At 41.5% G+C, this 22,189-nt stretch overlaps 1 protein-coding gene across 2 annotated transcripts in view; it reads left to right on the forward strand.

The window, feature by feature from the left end:
• Positions 1 to 22,189, forward strand: part of LIMK1 (LIM domain kinase 1) — a 176,620-nt gene that overhangs the window by 147,643 nt on the left and 6,788 nt on the right. For both annotated transcript variants that reach the window (XM_040338307.1, XM_040338308.1), the window contains 10 exons: positions 1,835 to 1,940; positions 2,030 to 2,154; positions 5,182 to 5,365; positions 6,224 to 6,310; positions 11,675 to 11,806; positions 12,610 to 12,669; positions 12,829 to 12,894; positions 17,033 to 17,168; positions 19,368 to 19,423; positions 19,564 to 19,721. In XM_040338307.1, coding sequence (XP_040194241.1) covers positions 1,835 to 1,940; positions 2,030 to 2,154; positions 5,182 to 5,365; positions 6,224 to 6,310; positions 11,675 to 11,806; positions 12,610 to 12,669; positions 12,829 to 12,894; positions 17,033 to 17,168; positions 19,368 to 19,423; positions 19,564 to 19,721 — 1,110 coding nt within the window. The remainder of the gene's footprint in view (positions 1 to 1,834; positions 1,941 to 2,029; positions 2,155 to 5,181; positions 5,366 to 6,223; positions 6,311 to 11,674; positions 11,807 to 12,609; positions 12,670 to 12,828; positions 12,895 to 17,032; positions 17,169 to 19,367; positions 19,424 to 19,563; positions 19,722 to 22,189) is intronic.

The raw sequence follows: 22,189 nt of genomic DNA on the forward strand, positions 1-22,189 counted from the left end.
TCCAGTGACCAGTATGAGAGAGCGAGAGCGATAATACCAAATTTAACACACCTTCTCCCTATTCACAGTGATGTGTGACAGTGTCATGTGACACTAACGTGTCACATGACACTGGGGAGGGAAAATGGCTAATTGGGCCCAATTTGGACATTTTCACTTAGGGGTGTACACACTCTTGTTGCCAGCGGTTTAGATATTAATGGCTGTGTGTTGAGTTATTTTGAGGGGACAGCAAATTTACACTGTTATATAAGCTGTACAAAACTGTACTTTCGACATTGTAGAAAACCTGCCAGTTAATCGTAACGTAAAAATAAACATAACATTTTCTCTCTCTCTTTCTCTATATACCGTATGTATATATATATATATTTCCTTTTTCGGCCTCATGCACACTTAATTTTTTTGGAAGTTTTTACAGCTGCTGTTTTTGGTTTCAGACATTTTTTCTACAGTCAATAAACTCACCTTTATGTTATCCTATGTGTCCATGCACACATAGGCTGTTATCAACTGTTTTTGGCTGTAAGGCATCATTCAGATATCACCGCTCAAAATCCAGGACGTCATATGACGGCCAGCGGGCGGGAAGCGGTTAATATGCTCTTAAAACATACCCATTTTTCCTCCGTCTTCTTTGTTTCTAAGATTTCATCCCAATTATTATCATCTAGCAAGCATCGTAGTTTAGGGAAGTTGGCTCTTTTGAAATTCAGTGTCTTTGTATTCCCCTTATGTTTCCTATTTGTGTGATTTATACTAAAACGAATTGATCTGTAAATGCTGTTTCCTAAATTGCCCTGTATTTCCACACTTCCACAGAGGAGTGAACCATTCCAGCCCTTATATTCATCCATCAGACTCACATGTGTATATCAATAGCCCTCAATATGCAGATATGCAGCCCCCCTCACATGCATCTACTACCCGTTCTCAGTGTACAACCCTGCCCCCACATGTTCATCGATCATCAGATCTCAACGTACATCCCTCCTCTTTTTATTTTTTATCTATCACCTTTCCCCAATGTACACATCATTCATCACCACCCTGCATTAGATTAGTAATTTTATTTTTATTGCCATCTGGATAATCTTGCCCCCATTCCCCCTAGGTTTTCACTCACCTGATGTATACAGTGAAGTCTAAATTATGCAGTCTATCATGTGTCTAGGGAGATTGAGCCTGGCTGCATTTACCCATTTAAACCTTCAACACGGGTCCTAACACTGGTAGTATAATGTTTGATACTATATATTCAGAAATATTTGGTTATATACAGGGTGTAGATGTGGTGACTACTGAAAAAGATGATCACAACCACCACAAGCAGTGCATGCATAGTATAATGCAGGGGTCTCCAAACATTTTAAACAAAGGGCCAGATTACTGTCCTTCAGACTTAAGGGGGGCTGGGCTGTGGCCATTGGGAGTAGAAAAGGTCCTAATGTCAGTGAAAAAAAAAATTCCCCATTTTTTGTTTCAGTGGGAGGTATTGTACCATATCATTGGTTTCATTGGGCCCTATTGTTGGTGTCACTGGGAGAAACTGTGCCCCATCGTTGGCATCATTGGGAGAAATTGTGCCCTTTCATTGGTGTCGTTGGGAGGAATTTTGTCATATCGTTGGTGTCATTAGAAGGAATTGTCCCCCATCTTTGGTGTCAGTGGGGGGGAATTATGCCCCATTGCTGGTATCGGTGGATGAACTAGTGCCCTGAGGGCTGGATAAAAGCAATCTAAATTTGGAGACCACTGGTCTAATGCATACACATTTTATTATACATTTTTTCATACCATAATGAATAAACTAACAGTATGTTGTTTTTTTCAGGATAGAACATGGCTGTCTCAGTCCTGACATTCAAGGTTCAATTCATGTTGGGGACCGAATACTGGAGATTAATGGCACCCCTATTCGCAGTGTTCCACTTGATGAGGTGAGTGGTCAATCTTTAACATTTCTGAATCTTTTCTGTCTTGCTCTTCTGCAATACTGGTTACCTTCTCCTATTCCCTTTTTCTCCAGATTGATATCTTAATACAGGAGACCAGTCGTCTCTTGCAGCTGACTATTGAGCATGACCCTCATGAGAACAGTCCCATATCCACTCCATGTACAGAGCCCGGAGTCAGGCGTCAGAAACAAGTCACGTAAGACATTTTCTTTTGTGGCAGAAAGTTTTATGGAAATGTCATTATTATGATAACATATTTAAAATAACCAGAATAATGTGTTATTTGGTCTGTTTTCTTACCGTAACGCTGCTTGAAAAATTGTGTACATATCTATTTAAACTTGATACCCTTGTCTGTATGGAAGTATACCAGTCTTATGCAATTTGTTACCATGCAGTGTTTGAACTATACACTCAATTACCATGTTGTAGGGGCTAATATTTCCAGTTTCCCATCATTATTCCATTCCATTATTCATTATTCATTATTCGACTGCCAGGGAGCATGGAGAAGACTAGGGCTGTCTCAATGACAAGAGCAGTGGCACTAAACTTGAAAATTAGAGGGCCTCAAGTGTAGCCCCCAGTACTTCCAGAGGGCTGCACATTTTCGTACATTGAGATGCAATGCATCAAGTTAGACAGCCCGTGGGCTATAACCCTCCTTAACACCAAAAAATCTTGGTCCCAACGCATTTTTTTTACAGCATATTACAATGTACACTTAAGACTTTGGAGTACAATAACCTACCCATCATTGGTGTCCATGAACACAATAATAACCCTCAACATTGATGTCAATGGATGCAATAATAACCCCCAACATTGGTGTCAGTGCATGCAATAATAACCCCCAACATTGATGTCAGCGAGTACAATAATATTCAACTACATTAGTCACTGGACACAATTGAAACCCAAACATTGGTGTCAGTGGATGCAATTATTAACCCTCAACTTTGGTGTCAGTGAATGCAATTGTAACACCCAACACTGGCGTTAGTGGACTCAATAATAACCCCCAGCATTGGTGTCAGCAAACAAAATAATAAGCCCCAACATTGGTACAATGGACGCAATAATAACCCCAGCACTGGTGTCTGTACTAATAACTCCCCCTGTTGATCACTGGCATTAAAATATAATCCCCCCTCCCCCCCTGCATTGGTGATCAGTTACCTGATCACACGCTCCCATATCACCCCAGGCCCTGACTTTATTTGTACTGCGAGGGAGATAACTCTGCCTCACAGTACAGTCTTCCTTTCAGGACCAGGTGCTGGAACACACACCACTGCCACTCTGCTGCTAACTGGTGCCCGACATCTTTCAGGCAGCATAAAGAGAACCAGCAGGGTGTGTGCTGGGCACCAAAGGACTTGAGGATTTTTCCACTGCTACACATACTGCATCTGCTTAAGCTCTGAGTCTTTTGTCAGTGGCTTTTATGAAAATACGTTTTTTCCTTGAGCCTGGTTATAGTTGGAGCTAGAGAAATGCACAGAAGCCCCACTTCATTACTCACTTCCTGCAACCTATGCAAAAAAGTTACAATAATATTATATATATTGTATTTAAATAAAAATTGTTGATGGGGACAAGGGCCTCTTCCCCACAACCCTGGCCGGTGGTTGTAGGGGTCTGTGGGCAGGGGGCTTATCGAAATCCAGATCCCTCTATGTGAATGAGTTGGGGTACATAGTACCCCAATTCATTCACTATAAAAAAAATTGTAGTGTAAAAAAAGACAGATGGTTTTTCATTCATATAAAAAAGAATGTCCTCCATTGTAGATCCATTGTCCATTACGACGCCCGTTGCTATCGCCGACCTAAAAAAATAAAAAGACAGTCTCACACCGAAGGGTCCAGCCGTCTGCCAGCTCCGCTGTATGACAAGTCTTAAATAAGGGGTGGGACCACCGGGTGACCCCCATCCCCTTTGTGACGCAATCGGTCAGGGGCACTATGGGTCAATGACATTAAAAGTGGGCGGGGTCACCAGTTGGCCCCACCCCTTCGTTATTTAAGAGCTGGCAGACAGCAGGGGTGGGCCTTTAGTTTTCCTTTTTCCGGTGGCGGTGGGTGTCATGATTGATGATGGATCTACACCTTTTTTATTTTTTTTAAATATAGGACTTCTCAAAAACTGTCTGTCTTTTTACACTACACGCCTTAGGCCCCTTTCACACTGGGGGCGGGAGGTGCGTCATCAGTAAGTGGCGCCTTCCCGGCCAATTTCACTACGCTATTCGGTCGCTAGTAGGGCGGGTTTACCCCTGCTAGCAGCCGAGAGTGGGTTAAAAACCACTGCAATGTGCCTCTGCAGAGGCGCATTGCCGGCAGTATACCTGCGGTGTCCCGTTGATTTCAATGTGCAGGAGCGGTGGAGGAGCGGTATATATTGCGCTCCTTCACCGCTCCAAAGATGTGGCTATCAGGACTTTTTTTACCGTCCTGCTAGCGCACTGCTCAAGTGTGGAAGCCCCCGACTTTCACACTGGAGACACAGCAGCGGCTGTTTAGGGTCGGTTTGCAGGTGCTATTTTTAGCGAAATAGCGCCTGCAAACCGTTCCAGTGTGAAACGGGTCTTACTCATTCACATGGGGGTGGGCAGGATCTCGTAAAAGGGGGCTTCAATATTTCGATAAGCCCCTTGCCCGCAGACCCCCATAACTTACATACTAGGATGCAGTAAGATACCACTTTGTAAATGGAGGCCATTGTCATGTTTCCAGGTTCCAAAGAGAGAGGCCACCCTTAGGTCCTATCAGAATTTTTCTATGGGGCCCAGTTGATTGTAATTGCACCCCTAGTAGCCAGTTTTAATGCACATAAATAAGCAAATACCCAACTTGTACAGTCATCGTCTAACCATATTTTGGCTTTGTGTAACTAAAAGGAAAGCTTGATCCATACTGTATACAATTGTTGGGCAATTTGAGGCAATTTTTAGGCATTCTGCAAAAGCACTGCTGAAGATCACAGAAGGCTCTCCAGATGCCACAGAACAATGGTTGAAAATACTGTCATAGAGCATATAATGACTGATATATGTAACAGTTCAACAATGTTGGTCTTGACCTAAACCCATGTGATCTGCTATATGTCCGGTCAATTTAAAAAATGTGGCAAGATTTAACTTCACAACAACATTTTCCTGTGCAGTTATCTGATCACTGGGTATAAAGGCCTCTTGCTTGTTCTCTTTTTTTCCATAAAGGCGCAGCTGCAGTATAGACAGATCACCTGGATCCAGTTGTGTGGGATCCCCATCGTGTTCACGGAGAGACATGTGTCGCTCTGAATCTGTGCGTGGTGTTTCAGGTGCACATCGCATATTCAGGCCCTCGGACCTCATTCCTGGAGAGGTCCTTGGAAGGGGCTGCTTTGGTCAAGCAATTAAAGTGAGTGTCTTTAGACTTGTGTCCTGTGAACTTTTGTCAATTAAGTTTCTTGTAGAATGCAATTTCTTATGAAACATGAAAGACCTGCCTGTTTCTAGTACACTCTTACTTCGTCCATTCACTAAGTACCTTAAAATGACATTTTTTAACAGCAACACCATATGGCCAGATATTTGTAGACACATGACTGCCATGAGCTTGTTGGATATTCCATTCCAAAACTATGGGTAATGGTTAATAAACTTTTAGACATTCTCTAAGATTTTGGAGCGTCTCTTGGGAATTTGTGAAATCAAGATGATCTGGCTCACAATCTGCGTTCATTAGGAGTCAAGTTGAGAAAATAACTACACATCGTCAAATGCACTAGCAATAGATGCTAATTTAGAGGCCTGCCTAACAACACACTTCTATGTTATCTGCTATGTTTCCAACATGAAATCATGACTTAGTGAGTCATTACTAAATACTGACTTTCTTCTGACAAATCATAAAAAAATTCATACTAAATATATGTTAAACCATTAACCACTGGGATTTATCTTTAAAGCATTACCAACATTTGCAGACTTTGTTTCCAAATTAGTTGTCCTGTGAAGCAGGTGTAATCCCTTCTCAAGCATTTGGTTCCATAGGAGAACTGATAAAACTTTTGGATGTGTCACTACCTTATCAGAAATATTGCACAGATATCAATAAGAAAGAAAATATGAGCTGTATGAAAATACAGTTGTTAGAACTAGCACTGTCTACAGTTTAGATGAAAACAGGAGAAACGTGCATGTGTGGGATAAATTCCCATCTTACCAAGAGCTATAAGCAAGACTTGATGGCAGCCACCAAATATTCTTGTTGCAGGTTACTCATCGTCAGACTGGCGAGGTCATGGTGATGAAGGAGTTAATTCGGTTTGATGAAGAAACTCAACGAGACTTTTTGAAAGAGGTAAGTTTTCTTACATTGCTCTGTGCTATACCAAATGACAAAATATATTTATTATTCCTTTTTGGCTGTTTAGATTGAGTAAGTGAGTAACCTGTATAGCGCTACAAATGCGAACTAAATCACCTCAAGGCACTTTTTGAATCCCGTGTCCTCCTGTTCCTTCAGAAGAGGTGGGTCTTAAGTTTTTTCCTGAAGGCCCAATGGTTTTCTTCCATGTGGATGTTCGTGGGTAGAGCGTTCCATAGCCATGGTCCTTGGACTGCAAATCTTCATTCTCCTTTATATTTGTAGCAGGTCTTGGGGATGTGGAGGCTCAACAATAGAAAGATTAGCCAAAACTTCCATTCTTTCAATGGAGACGCCTGTTCTAGGGGAAAATGTATAGGAACGGAATTTCCCTTCACTGTGGGAGATTTCCTCAGTGGTACACATAACAAAACATAACCTGGTAAAACTTCAGTCTTTTACAAGTTTGGCCCCTTGTCTACCTGCAAAGTCTGAAATAAGTCTTCCGAATCCTCAGACAAGCCTTCATCTGCATAAAATGGCACCCTCCACTTTCCAGATGTTTGCAGACACTTGGACAATTTGCATTCTGGATACTTTGGTGCAAGAGGTGATGTCTCAAGGCTACAAACTCAAGTTGCATTCTTTTCCTCCTAACTTTCAACCTTCATTTGTTTCCTGACTTGCAGATCTCCAACAGGCTCTCTCAGGTTTAGTGGATCCGGTTGTATTTCAGTAGTTGCAGCAGGGGGGGTGCATGGGTATGCTAAAGCACCTCTCAAAGTTCTGCTAACGCCCCCCAGTTAGCAGCTGTTATCATCAGAGTCTGCATTAAAGTTGGGATAGGGATTGTGGCTCCTGAGTCCCGACTGCATGGCTGGCTGGCTCATCTGACTGTTTTTTCTCTGTCTTCTTTGCTGTGGCTATTACAGTGCACTTTATTTACTACTTCACACTGACTGACACCAGTGATTGCTATTATAGCAGTGGCACCAGAATGCCATACTGCAGCACACACTTCTGAACCCCGCAAATCATGTTGGCTTGTGCAATGAATTGGTAAATGGTGTAAAACCGCGCTTAGTGTTCAGAGTATATAACACAAGCAGCCAGCACTACAAGAGACAACTTGTGTAAAAAAAAATTATATATATATATACAGTATATATATAATGTGCAGCGCTAAAACATGAAAATACTACATTTTTGCTGAAAGTGAATCAAAAAATAAAGAAAAGTGTGAAAAAATAAACAACACAATAAGAGAAATCTTATATAGTTCATATAGGTGAGCCAATAAACTTTGTGATTCCAAGTAGTGATGATCATTCACCCAAAAACAAAAAGAAGAGTCACCTCTGTGAAAAACTTCTGCCGCCAAATGAGATATAAGGAGGCTTACCGGAACGTATAGACCATATTCAGCTTATACTAAATGGGTCCGACAGACAATGGTGTATCAACACCTAGGTATAGATGGTTTGCTGCAATCTTCTCCAATAGATCTTATGATAATTAAGGGGGTTTCTCAACAGCCACCGAAACTGGTATAATAAGGCACTTTAGAGTCAAAGCCACAATCCTCACATCAGTACTCCATTAGGACATAGATCCAAGGAGAAAGGATAGAAGACTCGACATAGTGTAAAACCGTATATAAAAATGTATTTAAAAAAAAAGGTAAAACACTCATTTTATAGTAAACATCAAAAGGCATTGATTGAATGATGCATAAGGGTCGAGTTATAATGGCAAAGGCAATGCCAGAGACCGCAGTGCATTTGATTGTCCAGCTCTCCCCACTATTGGAGTATTATGTGTGACCGTTCTGTACACAGGGACAGTTATATTTCCTGCAGGCTTTCACTCCCGGTGTCGTGACTGGCTGCATGTACAGTAAATATTTCCTAAGACCCCTTTCACACTGGGGGCGTTTTGCAGGCGCTATAGCATTAAAAATAGCGCATGCAAAATGACCTAAAACAGCTGCTCCATTCACTCCCTCTGTCAGTGGCAGCTAGGAGGGTGGACTTTTTGTGTACCTGGCCTGCGGTGGGTGGGTCAGCATGGCGAGTGTGGGTCAGCATGGCGTCAGAAGCTGGCGCTTGCTTCCCAGACATACCTGCGGTGGCAACCTACTCCCCGGCGCCTGCGGTGCCTTTGGACACTTTGTTGGCGGTCCTGAGTCCTTTGTTGTCAGGGTGGAAGCTGCACAAGGGGGGCAAAAAATGCCCCCTCCCCCCACCGTTTTCTGGGGAAAGCTCAGACTCGGCCTTGCTGTGGCAACCGGCCCCTGTTCTGACATGTCAGAGGATGCGGACCAGGACGGCTGTCAGAGGATGACTCCATGTCCGGGTCAGCGCAGGAAAGGGCGCTTGTAGGAGCACTTATCACAGCGATGCGAGATACCTTAAAAATTGAGGATACGGCGGGGCATCTACAGAGGTGTCGGTCCCCTTTGTACTCACTGTAAGTAAGAAAACACATCTCTTGTATTTAGACACAATTGGCATATCCCGGACTTCAGCTTTAAAAGCAGCACCTAAAATATGTTTCCAGACCTTGACCTCAGCATCAGAGCATTAGAGTACATGTCTTTGAGAAATGTGGGGTATTTATGTATTTTTTTTTTCTTGTTAAATATGTTTTTATTGGAAAGAAGTGGCATTTATACAATCTCTAATGCCGCGTACACACCATCGGAAATTCCGACAAGAAAAACGTGTTTTTTTTTCCAACAAAATGTTGGCTCAAACTTGTGTTGCATACACATGGTCACACAAATCTTGTCGGAAATTCCGACCATCAAGAACGCGGTGACGTACAAGACGTACGATGAGCCGAGTTCAATGAAGTTCAATAGGCAGTTTGGCTCTTCTGCTTGATTCTGAGCATGCATGTTTTTTTGCGTGTCGAAATTGCATACAGACAATAGAATTTTTTTCCGTCTGAAAAATAGAGAACCTGTTCTCAATCTTTTGTTGGCGGAAATTCCGACAGCAAAAGTCTGATGGAGTATACACGCGGTCGGAATTTCTGTCCAAAAGCTCACATCAGACTTTTCATATAGGAATTTCCGATCATGTGTACGCGGCATTGGACATAAAATTACAGCAACAGCCATATAAAGATTAGCATTAACAATCTCCTCAAAGAATGGCAGGCCAGAGGACATTAGAGCATTACACAACGATCAAAAGATACAACATGTATATGATTCACTGACAGGTTTAAGGGTCTGCTTGAATGGCTGTCCATTTGGGATCTACAGGGGAAGGATTCAGTGTGTCAGGTCATATGTTTATGCGGCTCTCAGCTAATGAAGCATGAGATGTCATACAATGTGAGGAAACCTTTGCTGAAGAGTAGGGTAACGTTTTGCATAAAGCCACCTTTCCTGATTTACAAATAAAGATAGAGGGGAATAGTGGGTAAAGCATCCAACAAAACAGTCCAACCAGCTGTTCTTGGCTATTGATTTGGCCTACCTGGTTTCTAAGAAAAAGCAAGATGTCAGGGGAATCAGCAAAATCAATCCAGGAACACCACACATCTTGAAATTTGGTGAAATTATCATTGGCAATGATCAGAAACTCTTTCATTTGCAAAATAGGGTTCAATTCAGTAACCCACACTCCAGTGGTTGGTGTCTTGGAGGATTTCCAGTGCTTAGGGTGGGATATTTATGATTTTATTATGTTGATTTATTAAAGTATACATATACTTAAGTAAGTAAATGTTCACATACCGTGTTTCCCTGAAAATAAGCACGGGTCTTATATTAATTTTGGCAACAAAAGATACAGTAGGGCTTATTTTTGGGGTAGGTCTTACCAAGTAATGTGCTGTCTTCTCTCCCCCACTCTATCCCTGCCTGACAGGAATCCCCTGCATGAACTGAGTTGAACTGAGTTGAAATGCTTGTAAAATCCTATAATCCACTCTATTACAGTAGTAAATAATGTACAATGTGTGTGTTTCTGTAATATAATTGTGCCAAATACCTTTATTATAGCGCCGCTCTGTGCTTCTTTGACCCGCCGGAGCTCTCTTCCCTGCAATTATATTACAGAAACACACACATTGTACATTTTATACTACTGTAATAGTGGATTATAGGTTTTTGCAAGCATTTTAAACTAGGGCTTTTTTTTCAGGGTAGGGCTTATATTGCACCCCTTCTGGAAAAAAACACTAGGTCTTATTTTCAGGGAAGGTCTTATTTTCGGGGAAACACGGTAGCTTAATGAACAAATTAAAGCGGAGTTCCACCCAAAAATGGAACTTCCGCTTAATCCACACTTTTTGGGGGGGGAGTGGGGGCTTCAGGAGGAGTGGGACTTCCTGTCCCACTTCCTCCTTCCGCCGAGGGGCTGGTAAGGCGAATAGCTTAATCGCCTTACTGCAGCCCCTCCCTGTAGGCGATCGCCTGTCCAATAGGACGGCACAGCAGTTCGCGCATGCGCAGTGACGCTCGCGCATGCGCAGTGGGTGCCCGGCCGCGAAGCCGAAAGCTGCCACGGCCAGGTGCCCACACTTGGAATGAAGATGCCGGCCGGAGAGGGGGGGAGAGGAGCGGAGCCCCGGCCGGCACGTCGCTGGAAACGTGGAGCAGGTAAGTGTCTGTTTATTAAAAGCCAGCAGCTACACTTTTTGTAGCTGCTGACTTTTAATAAACATAAAAAAAGGCTGGAACTCCCCTTTAAACTATGTTCACTGATAATACAAATTATGTGTAGGGGAATAAAAACATGATTTTCTTTGTACAGGATTACATTTTGGTAAGTGAATTTAAATCATCCTAATGTAGTCAAGTGGATGATATAATAAATGTAAATATTTTCATGGAATAATAATTTTTGATGAACAAAGTGAAAACCACTATAGAACTCGAGTCACATAAACTGTTTTCTAGGTAATTGTGGAAAAGAAAAAAATTGCACTAATTATAGTCCAATAAATTATAAAACGTGATTGATCCAGTGTTTTCACAAATAATAAGTTTGCAAGCCATCTGTTTATTTTGGCTTACTATCTGGTAAGCAGTTTTTCTGTGAGGTGACGGTGCACTTGTTTATGGTTCTAGCACCGGATGTCTGTATCGATCAAACTTTATTATTTGTGAAAACACTGAATCAATCACATGTTTTATAATTTATTGGACTATAATTAGCGCAATTTTTTTCTTTTTAAATTTTGCTTGTGTTATTTCCCACAATTGATTGCTGCTTTTTGGACTGGTTCGTCCGTTTATTTAATGACATTTTTTAGTTTTTTAGTTCACCAAATATCTTTTAGCGCAGTTTTTTTCCCTTTATATCTAGGTAATTGTGTTTGTAACTTTTATTTGTATGACAGGTGAAGGTAATGCGCTGCCTGGAACACCCAAATGTGCTGAAGTTTATCGGTGTGCTTTATAAGGACAAGAGATTGAACTTCATCACAGAGTACATCCCTGGAGGCACCCTGCGAAGAGTGATAAAGGGCATGGTGGGCATTGTGCATTGTTTTTATACTTTCATCCATTGCTTGAAGAGCAGAACCGAATAGAGAAATGTACACTATGAACTATAATTAACCTTTTTCTGCCAACATGGCACATATATGCAGCCTCTTGGCAGGTGGGCTTTAACGCAAGAGGCTATGAGATATTGGTAGCCTTATGCAAATAGTTTTCTGTGCTGAGAGTGCATGCCCTGCACGCCCTCAGCACAGTCACCGATGGGGTCCGGAAAGCTCCCAATGCATACTTGGGATCGAGAGCCTTACAATTATGTGATAACTGTAACAACAAATCACAACGGTCACGGCCCGCATGGCCGCCTCTGTCTCCCGACACTTAGACGCCTTTAAAGGGCCGGGAGAGGCGGGTGGGAAGGCAGTAATATATTAAAAGGCATTTTAAATGACAAAAACACACATCAACAATCTATAGATCATCAAAATTGGCCTAAATTTTGTTCTTTACTAGAGTGGAGAGGGATAGAGCTTCTAGCAGGATTTTACTTCTGTCTGTGTCCCAGCTGAGAAGATGTACCCTCACTTATTGTCAGCATAGGTGACAACTGCACCCCCTGTTTTTGTAGAAGTGTAACAGAAAGATAAGGAATGGCCACAAAGACCAATAACATATCTTTCCAGTTTTGGATGGTGTGAGGTACAAAGATGTGTCAGTTTTCATTATTAGGCATTAAATGTATATCATTAACATTCAACTGATATAATTTCACAGAAACATTGATTGTTTGTGAGCAATAACGTGTTAACACTTAACTTTAAATGTATATCTACAGGATGCTCAGTATCCCTGGAATAAAAGGGTCAGCTTTGCCAGAGATATAGCTGCTGGAATGGTGAGTCTTTAGTATGTATTTCAGATCTATTACTTATTTTGCAGAATCCCTCCTGTGCATCTGGTAGTTACTCAAAACTTTAAATACATCATTCCTATTTTACAGAACCCACTTGTGTCATTTGTCTCCTCTTAAACATAAAATGTTTTTGCTTTTCAGACCTACCTCCATTCTATGAATATAATCCATCGAGACTTGAATTCTCACAACTGCCTTGTGCGAGAGGTAAGATAAGATTTCAGTTAAAAACAAATATGGCTATTTCTTTCAGAAGATGTGTTCGGAGTGGTTGGGTACAATTATATATCCATATGTATTAAACAATATTAATCAAAAAAACATGGGACTTTTTAGGCATTATTTTGACATAAAGACGTGTATTTTTGTAAAACCATCTGAGTTTTATTGTTAACGTCATTAAAAAGGTAGAAAAACAACAACGACGAGTTACAATGCATTAACATCAAACTCCCCACTATTGCCCACATATTATCACAGAGTGATTTTGTATACTGTATTTTCTGGCGTATAAGACTACCTTTTACACTTAAAAAAACTGGCCAAAAAGCAGGGGTCGTCTTATACGCCGGGTCAGCTGCTTGGATGCCTGCTGGATGTGCGGTAATACTGTATGTAGCTTTGGCTTACATACAGTATATACCGCTAAGCCAATCCCGGTGAGCGATGTATTCAAATGAATACAGAGCCTGCTCGGATTGGGGTAACAACCTCTGCCAATCTGAGTGCCTACATACAGTAGGCTGCTCGGATTGGCTTTGAGAGTCAAAGAGGCGTGGGCTGATGATGTTACAGCCTCTGCCAATCCAAGTAGGCTTTGTATTCATTAATAGAATACATCGCTCACCGTGATTGGCTCCAGCTCCAGCAAGAATGAAGAAGATTATGGCTCCAAAAGAAAGAAATATGAAGCATCGGAATGGGGGTCGTCTTATACGGTGAGTATAGGCAAAAACATCTTAAAAAAACGTAAAATTAGGGGGTCGTCTTATAAGCCTGGTCGCCTTATACGCCGGCAAATACGGTACATAAAACGCTAGTACTATGCAAGACTTTGAATCGAGGTTCTGCATATAAAAGAACACATATATATGTACAGTACAGACCAAAAGTTTGGACACACTTTCTCATTCAAAGAGTTTTCTTTATTTTCATGACTATGAAAATTGTAGATTCACACTGAAGGCATCAAAACTATGAATCAACACATGTGGAATTATACATAACAAAAAAGTGTGAAACAACTGAAAATATATTTCATATTCTAGGCTCTTCAAAGTAGCCACCTTTTGCTTTGATTACTGCTTGGCACACTCTTGGCATTCTCTTGATGAGCTTCAAGAGGTAGTCACCTGGCGCAGCATTCCATCACTCTCCTTCTTGGTCAAATAGCCCTTACACAGCCTGGAGGTGTGTTTGGGGTCATTGTCCTGTTGAAAAATAAATGATGGTCCAACTAAACGCAAACTGGATGGAATAGCATGCCGCTGCAAGATGCTGTGGTAGCCATGCTGGTTCAGTATGCCTTCAATTTTTAAGGCATACTGCGTGACAGGCCAGTAACACCTAGACACAGGATTGAAGGCTTTGACCCACCCAGGACTCTTTCAAGCCTTCTGACTCGGGACCCTGATCTGGTATTACAAAACCCAAAGAAAATTGAAGACCCAGTCTTCTCCACTCAGACAGCACATCGGAGCTCCTCAAGCTGAACCCTGTGCGTCTACTTCTTACACTCACAAAGTGGCAGCGCCTACCCTATATATATTTATATACATTGCCACAAGCAATATCTGTGCTTTCTCATTATCCCCTTGCGTTAACTCTCCTGTTAAGTCTGCAAATGCATCAAGGATTCAATAATACATACTAGGCATAACTTCTGATGTTCCACAAGATGTGAATATGTCATTTATAGATAGCAGTAAGCAGCTTGCAAAGAGCTTGCTCAGCCTCTCATCTTATGCCGCGTGCACACGGTCGTTTTTTTTTGCGATGAAAAAAAACGTCATTTTATAGCATGAAAAAAAAAAACGACGTTGCCTACACACCATCGTTTTTTCAAAATGCTCTAGCAAAGCGCAGTTACGTTCAGCACGTACGGCGGCACTCTGTTCCATTCAAGCTCGTGTCATAACTTGCTTCTGAGCATGCGCGGGTTTAAAAACGTTGTTTTAAACGTCGTTTTAGCCTACACACGGTCATTTTTTATGACACAAAAAACGACGTTTTGAAAAACGACATAAAAAATTGAAGCATGCTTGAATTTTTTTTTTTTGTCGTTTTTCAGAAAACATAAAACAACGTTTTTCCCCACACACGGTCATTTTAAATGACGTTTTAAAAAATTTCGCTTTTTTTTTCATCACAAAAAACGACCGTGTGTACGCGGCATTAGTGTAAAAAAATCTCAGCTATCATTGTAGTCTTGCATCTTTTTCACATTATGTTGTCCAGGGGGACAGCAGCATTCATTCCTCTGTGTATAAGCAGAGCACAGTCCATAAGGACATGGATGGGCGAGTTTGGGGTGGAGGAACTTGACTGACCTGCACAGAGTTCTGACCTCAACCCGATAGAACACCTTTGGGATGAATTAGACTGCGTGCCAGTCCTTCTCATCCAACATCACTGCCTAACCTTACAAATACACTTCTGGAAGAATAGTCAAACATTCCCTTAAAAACACTCCTTAACCTTGTGGACAGCATTCCCAGAAGAGTTAAAGCTGTTATGGCTGCAAAGGGTGGGCCAACTCAATATTGAACCCTACGGACTAAGACTGGGATACCATTAAAGTTCATGTGTGTGTGTAAAGGCAGGCGTCCCAATATGTTTGACAGTATAGTGTATTATAAAGCACTTTCCATATCAGGAAAAGAGGATATCATACAAAAAATGAAGAAAGGAGAACCTACATCATCACATCAAAGAAATAGCACTCAAAAGTCAGTTTTTTAGGAGCAGATTGACGATATATTAAAAAAAATGCAAGCATAAGAAATGTGTCACAACAATCCTAATCCTTAGGTATAAAGTTAAGGGTGTTGTGCAAGGAGCCAGGCTACAGGTGAAGCAAAAAAATCTAAAGTTGCCTAATACGCTAGGGTGTATAATAGGGCTCTTGTTGTAGGTAGGCCTGTGGAAGGGGTAGGTATGGGGGAAATTCCACTTAAAATGGGAAGAAGGGAGGTATAGGACAGATGTCAAAAGGAAGTTGAAGGAAGGGAACATATAACGGAAACAGGGGGGGGGATAATACATCTCTAGATCTACTGAAGGTTTTTACATGCAGTTTTCACTATACGTTACCACTTCTTATCCCATCATATGCTTAGTTTGCATTGCTTATAAACTAGTTCATAAATGTTTACAGCTCCAATAAAATGAAGATATATACAGGCATACCCCGCTTTAAGTACACTCACTTTACATACACTCGCGAGTAAGGACATACCCGCGAGTGTATGTAAAGTGCCTTACAAGTACTGTACAGACATTTTGCAGCCACAGTAGAAGGAGCTGAAGCCCCAAGAGTATAGCCCGCCCTGTTTCAGTGTGCCCCTGACACCCCCACTACAGTCCCTGGGACCTCAACTACAGCTTCTGACACCCCCACTACAGCCCCTGACCCTCCACTACACCCTAGAAGTGAAAAAAAGGTATTGTTTTTTCTTTGAAGGGGTTGTAAAGGTTCGTCTTTTATTTTCTAAATTGGTTCCTTTAAGCTAGTGCATTGTTGGTTCACTTACCTTTTCCTTTGATTTTCCTTCTAAATGTTGCTTTTGTTTGAATTTCTCACTTCCCGTTTCTCCTCAGTAAGCTTTCCACCATCATCCGAGCGATGGAAAGTCATTTAGAACAGCTTACTGAACACTTTACTGAGGAGGAACAGGAAGTGAGAATTTCAGACAAAGACATTTTTTTTTTAGAAGGGAAATGGAAGGAAAATGTAAGTGAACCAACAATGCACAAGATTAAAGTAACCTATTTAGAAAATAAAAAACAAACCTTTACAACCCCTTTAAGTACATTTTCGTTTTACATACATGCTCTGGTCCCATTGTGTACTTAAAAGTGGGGTATGCCTGTATGCATGGTATATGCCTTATATTATTATTTTTTGGGCAGCAATACAATCTGCATAACTGGAAGGATTCTTGTTACAATGAAGTATAATCTTCTTGCATCCTGCACCAGATAAAAACATTTTTTGATTAAAATTCGATTCTTCATTTTATGACTTTACCCAGCTTCTGTAAGAATATGAGGAATGTGAATGGATGGCAAAAAAATATATATTTTTATGTTACAGTACATTGATCAGTTGCTCTTTTTCATTCAGGATGGCAGTGTTGTTGTGGCTGATTTTGGTTTGGCTCGATTAGTAACAGATGAAGCTCGGAACTTGCGGAAAGACAAAAGAAAACGATACACTGTGGTGGGGAATCCTTATTGGATGGCACCAGAAATGATAAATGGTGAATATAATCAGGATGTAAACTGAGCTGTAAAATTAGCTAATAGAAGGAGGATACACAGTGGCCCAGATTCAATAAGCAATTGCGCCCGTGTAACCATGAGTTACACGGCGCAATTGCTTACTTGCTCCGGTGTAATGAGTGCTCCTGATTCAGGAACCTCGTTACACCGGCTGCAGCCTAAAATCTGCGCGGCATAAGGCTCTTATGCCTCGCAGATTTTAGGCTGCATTCTTGCGGGGGCCGCTAGGGGGCGCTCCCATTGTGTATCAGCGTGTAGTATGCCAATTGCATACTACCACTGATTCACAATCTTGCGCGGGCCCCGCGCAAGCCAGGTACGGAGTTTCCGTACGGCTACTTTAGCGCAAGGCTGCCCTTTCTAATAGCAGGGGCAGCCTGTGCTAAAGTATACCGCCGCTCCCGCGTCGCGACGTTCAAATGTTACGTCATTTGCCGCAATGCACGTCGGGAAAGTTTCCCGACGGAGCATGCGCTGTACGCTCAGCGCGGGAGCGCGCCTAATTTAAATGATTCCCGCCCCCGGCGGGATCATTTAACTTGCGCGCGCTTACGCCGGGCAAATTTGCCGGCGCGCCCTCGCAAGTCACGGAGCTACTGCTCCATGAATCGAGGGCAGCGCAAAATATTTGCGTGGGCGCAGGGCAAAATCGTTGCCCTGCTCCCGCGCAAATATCGCGCAAATCTTATTGAATCTGGGCCAGTGTCTTTTTAGATTATGTTTTTTGGAATGTGCTTTAAGCTTCATATTATGTTGCACAAGTTTAGTCCTTCATATGCATATATTAGATATTGCAGAATAGCCAGTGGCTTACTAGCTGCTTTTGAATATTTTTTTTACCATATTTTTAGGGTAGAGTATTCCTACTTAACATGCTCTCATTCCCTCATGTTCCTAATACATTTACAAAATAATGTTGCCTAACATGTCAAATTAAAATGGTAGCTGGATTATTTAATGTGGTTGTTAAGCCACATGTACATATTTATATTATCAACACTGTCTCTTAATGTAGTATGCCCCAGTGTGTGGTGATTTATAAAAAAAAATGCATATTATACCTCATTTCTAAATGCGCCTGCCGGCGCTCACATGACTGGCTGGCTCTCTCCTTTACCTGTCTGACAGATACAGCGGGCAGGGCAGAGATTCCCCCGCTGACGTCAGTCGGGAAGGGGAGGGGAAGAGAGCTGGCCAGTCACGTGAGTGCCTGTCGGTGCTCAGAAATTAGATATAATCGGCATATTTTAAATAAATCACACACACAGGGGCACACTGCATTAAGAGACAGTGCTGATAGTATAAATATGTACATGTTATTCCAGTAGCAGGGGGGAGGGCACTAGTTGACAGGCGGGGGGGAGAAAAGACAGAGGAGGACAGGAGGCACCAGTCGCCATGATAAACCGTGGTCAGTTTACAGAGGGTAGAGTAGAAACTGTCAGGATCAGCCAGGTATTTCAGGTGATACAGGGGGCCAAATTACACAGCCGAAGCACTGTGCTGTACAACCTGCTTTAGAGGGACAGGATCAATTTTTATTTATTTTTAGGTTAACAAACACTTTAATAACCCAGACTTACCCATTGCAAATCTACATATAGGCTAATTTTCATTAATCTTTTGGTGAGTGCAGTGTGGTGCAGGATTTGCACCATTGAATATATGGATTGAACATCCACCTTTTCATTTTCTACTGCATGAAAGCACTTTGTGGTTGAGAGTGGGAACATTCACCTGCTCTTTGGAATCTTAGTGTGGACTATTTGAATGGACTTACACATTTGGATGATCTCATTGAGCATTTTTAGAGCACTTTTTGTGTTGATATATTGATTTTGACATGTATTTTTTTTTTTGTGTGTGAATGTTTGATATTTTTCATATTTCTAATCTATTTCTGTCTAACCTTCCTTCATTACTTTATCAAATCTAGAAAATAAAGTTTTGTGTGTATATATACAGTTTTTATTATATACAGATTTTATTTGTTATCAACATTCCCATAGGCAGTAAGAAACTGTTGAGAAATATTTGATTCCAGAAAATGTTAAAAACAAGTGAAAATCAAGTAATAATATGAGACCAAGAGTCTTATTTATGACATTTACTCATATCATCATCAATACCCTATGCTACCATTCTGTGGTCGACTGGGTTGCTTTATCTTTTTACAGGGAGAATCTATGATGAGTCAGTGGATGTTTTCTCCTTTGGAATTGTACTCTGTGAGGTACTGTACTGTTAGTTACATTGCCAACTTCTGATATTTTGTCTTTTTTCTGCACATAAATTGTAACAATTTTTCAAATTTTACCTGCCATAACTTCCTGAGATGTACAAGTGTTATATTTGGGTTTTTTTTCCCATTAGATAATTGGTCGTGTTAGTGCAGACCCTGACTATCTCCCACGCTCCATGGATTTTGGGTTGAATGTGTGTGCCTTCTTGGACAGATTTTGCCCCCCAAATTGTCCACCTGGCTTCTTTCCTAGTGCAGTACTATGCTGTGACTTGGACCCTGAGAAAAGGTAATTTATGCTTTAGATTAGTCTTATTTAAAGTTGCTATTCAGTAGAAGAAGCTTTTGTGTGTTCATTTTTGTTGTGACCATTTAATTTAATCGGCTGCCAATGCACTACAATAGACCGAAAATCAGATGTGCACAATTTTTTCCTACACGGTACAATGTGTAGTAGTACGTTACTGTGTAATGCGTTTCATTGCAGGTTATAAATTGATGTTGCCACAATACAATGTGCAGGTTGCATTGTGGTAATGCACGCATTCATGCAACACATAGGTGTGAATTAAAGTTAGAGTTCTTTTTATGACTCATGCTCCTTTCAGAAAGTGGCAGCTTCAATGCTAGAGACTTCTGGTTTGCATCAGTAGAAACAGCTGGGGATCAGACATGGGAGCAGGTAATGTACTAAATCAGGTGTAGTCCAGGAACTAGACATAAGGTCAAGGCAAGTGACCAATAACAGGAATAACCTTTTCACGCCAAGTCAAAATCAAAAAGAAAAGGAGATTAGGATCAGATACTAGGAGCCTAGTCAGATCAAAATAAGGGTCATGATCAGGAAAAATGACCAGAAGACCAGCTTCAGCATTGCCAGAGTGGTAGATTTTACAGGAAAGCTTCTCAGTTGACAAGAAGTAACTTTTTGTGTTTGTATTTATTTTAAAGTGGAATTCAAGTCTAGAACTAAATATGCTTAAAGCGGAGTTCCACCCAAAAGTGGACCTTCTGCTTTAAGTATCCCCCACGTTACAGGTCCCAGAAGATTGCCTATCCACTCCGAGAGCGCAGCGTGACTCGCGCATGCGCAATGCGCGCTCGGCCATAAAGCCACAAGCTGTCACGGCCGGGTGCTCACCATTCCAATGGAGGCGCCAAGGAGAGGACAGGTGAATGGCTGTTTATTAAAAGTCAGCAGCTACACTTTTTGTAGCTGTTGACTTTTAATAAACTAAAAATAGCCTGGAACTCCACTTTAAGATTGCTCCCACCCCCTGCTATACTAACTACCCTGTAGAATAAAGATTCAACTACTTACCCATTTTTAGGACATTCTGGTCCAGTTACATTATCTTCCCAGCTGCTAGCTTCAGGGGAGGAGAGAACATCAACAACAGATGGAATGCCTGGGCGGTGATGTCACCCTTAGGCTTACTGTGGGGCATCCGTTGTCGGCTGTCCCTCTTCTCCCTGAAGCTGGCTCCTGGGAGCCGATCTTGTGACACTACTGCTGGTAAATGGAAGTTTAAGAGCAGTTGGTTTTTTTTATTCAGCTGCCCATGAACTCCCCTCTGTTATCTTGTCAGTACAAGTACACAGAGTTGTTTATAGTCGTTTATAGGTAGTTGAGTTTTAGAAGCATTTTTTAGAAAACAGACTTTTTAAACGTCGGTTACTATCTGTCAAGTTAAATCATTCAGGAGAGGTTGTAAAACGTTCCGTGTACATTAAGCCTAATGCCGCATACACGCGATCATTTTTCAGCATGAAAGAAAACGTTGATGTTGCCTACACACCATCGTTTTAAAAAAATGATCTAGCAAACCGCGGTGACGTACAACAAAAACGGCGGCATTATAAAGGGGAAGTTCCATTCGCCTTTGGGCTGCTTTAGCTGATTCCGTGTTAGTAAAAGACGATTCGCGCTTTTTAGTCTGTTACAGCGTGATGAATATGCTTACTCCATTATGAACGGTAGTTTTACCAGAACGAGCGCTCCCATCTCATAACTTGCTTCTGAGCATGCACAGGTTTTTTACGTTGTTTTAGCCCACACACGATCATTTTTTACAACCTGAAAAACGACATTGTTTAAAACGACGTTAAAAAATGCAGCATGTTCGAATTTTTTTTTTGTCGTTTTTCAGAACCTGAAAAATTATGTGAAGCCCACACACGATCATTTTAAATGACGTTTTTGCAAAACAATGTTTTTTTCATGCTGAAAAATTATCGTGTGTACGCGGCATTAGTGTAACCTAAATGTTCACGCATGTGGTACATTTTAATATAGCTGAATATACTGGGGCAGATTCACAGAGCAAGTACGCTGGCGTATCTACTGATACGCTGGTGTACTTTCAAATTTCCCGCGTCGTATCTTTATTTTGAATCCTCAAACCAAGATACGACGGCATTTGGGTAAGATCCGACAGGCGTACGGCTTTGTACGCCTTCGGATCTTACATGCAATACTTCGGCGCCCGCTGGGTGGAGTTCGCGTCGTTTTCAGCGTCGGGTATGCAAATGAGCTTTTTCCGACGATCCACGAACGTAGGCGCGGTCGTCGCATTCTCTTACGTCGTCTGTAGTCGGCTTTTTCCAGCGTAAAGTTAAAGCTGCTATTTTGTGGCGTATAGATAGACTTGCCATGTTAAAGTATGGCCGTCATTCCCGCATCGAAATTTGAATTTTTTTTTTTGCGTAAGTCGTCCGTGAATAGGGATGGACGTAAGTCACGTCGAAGTTCAAAAA

Source organism: Rana temporaria, chromosome 2, assembly GCF_905171775.1.
Source record: "Rana temporaria chromosome 2, aRanTem1.1, whole genome shotgun sequence".
Lineage (NCBI taxonomy): Eukaryota > Metazoa > Chordata > Amphibia > Anura > Ranidae > Rana > Rana temporaria.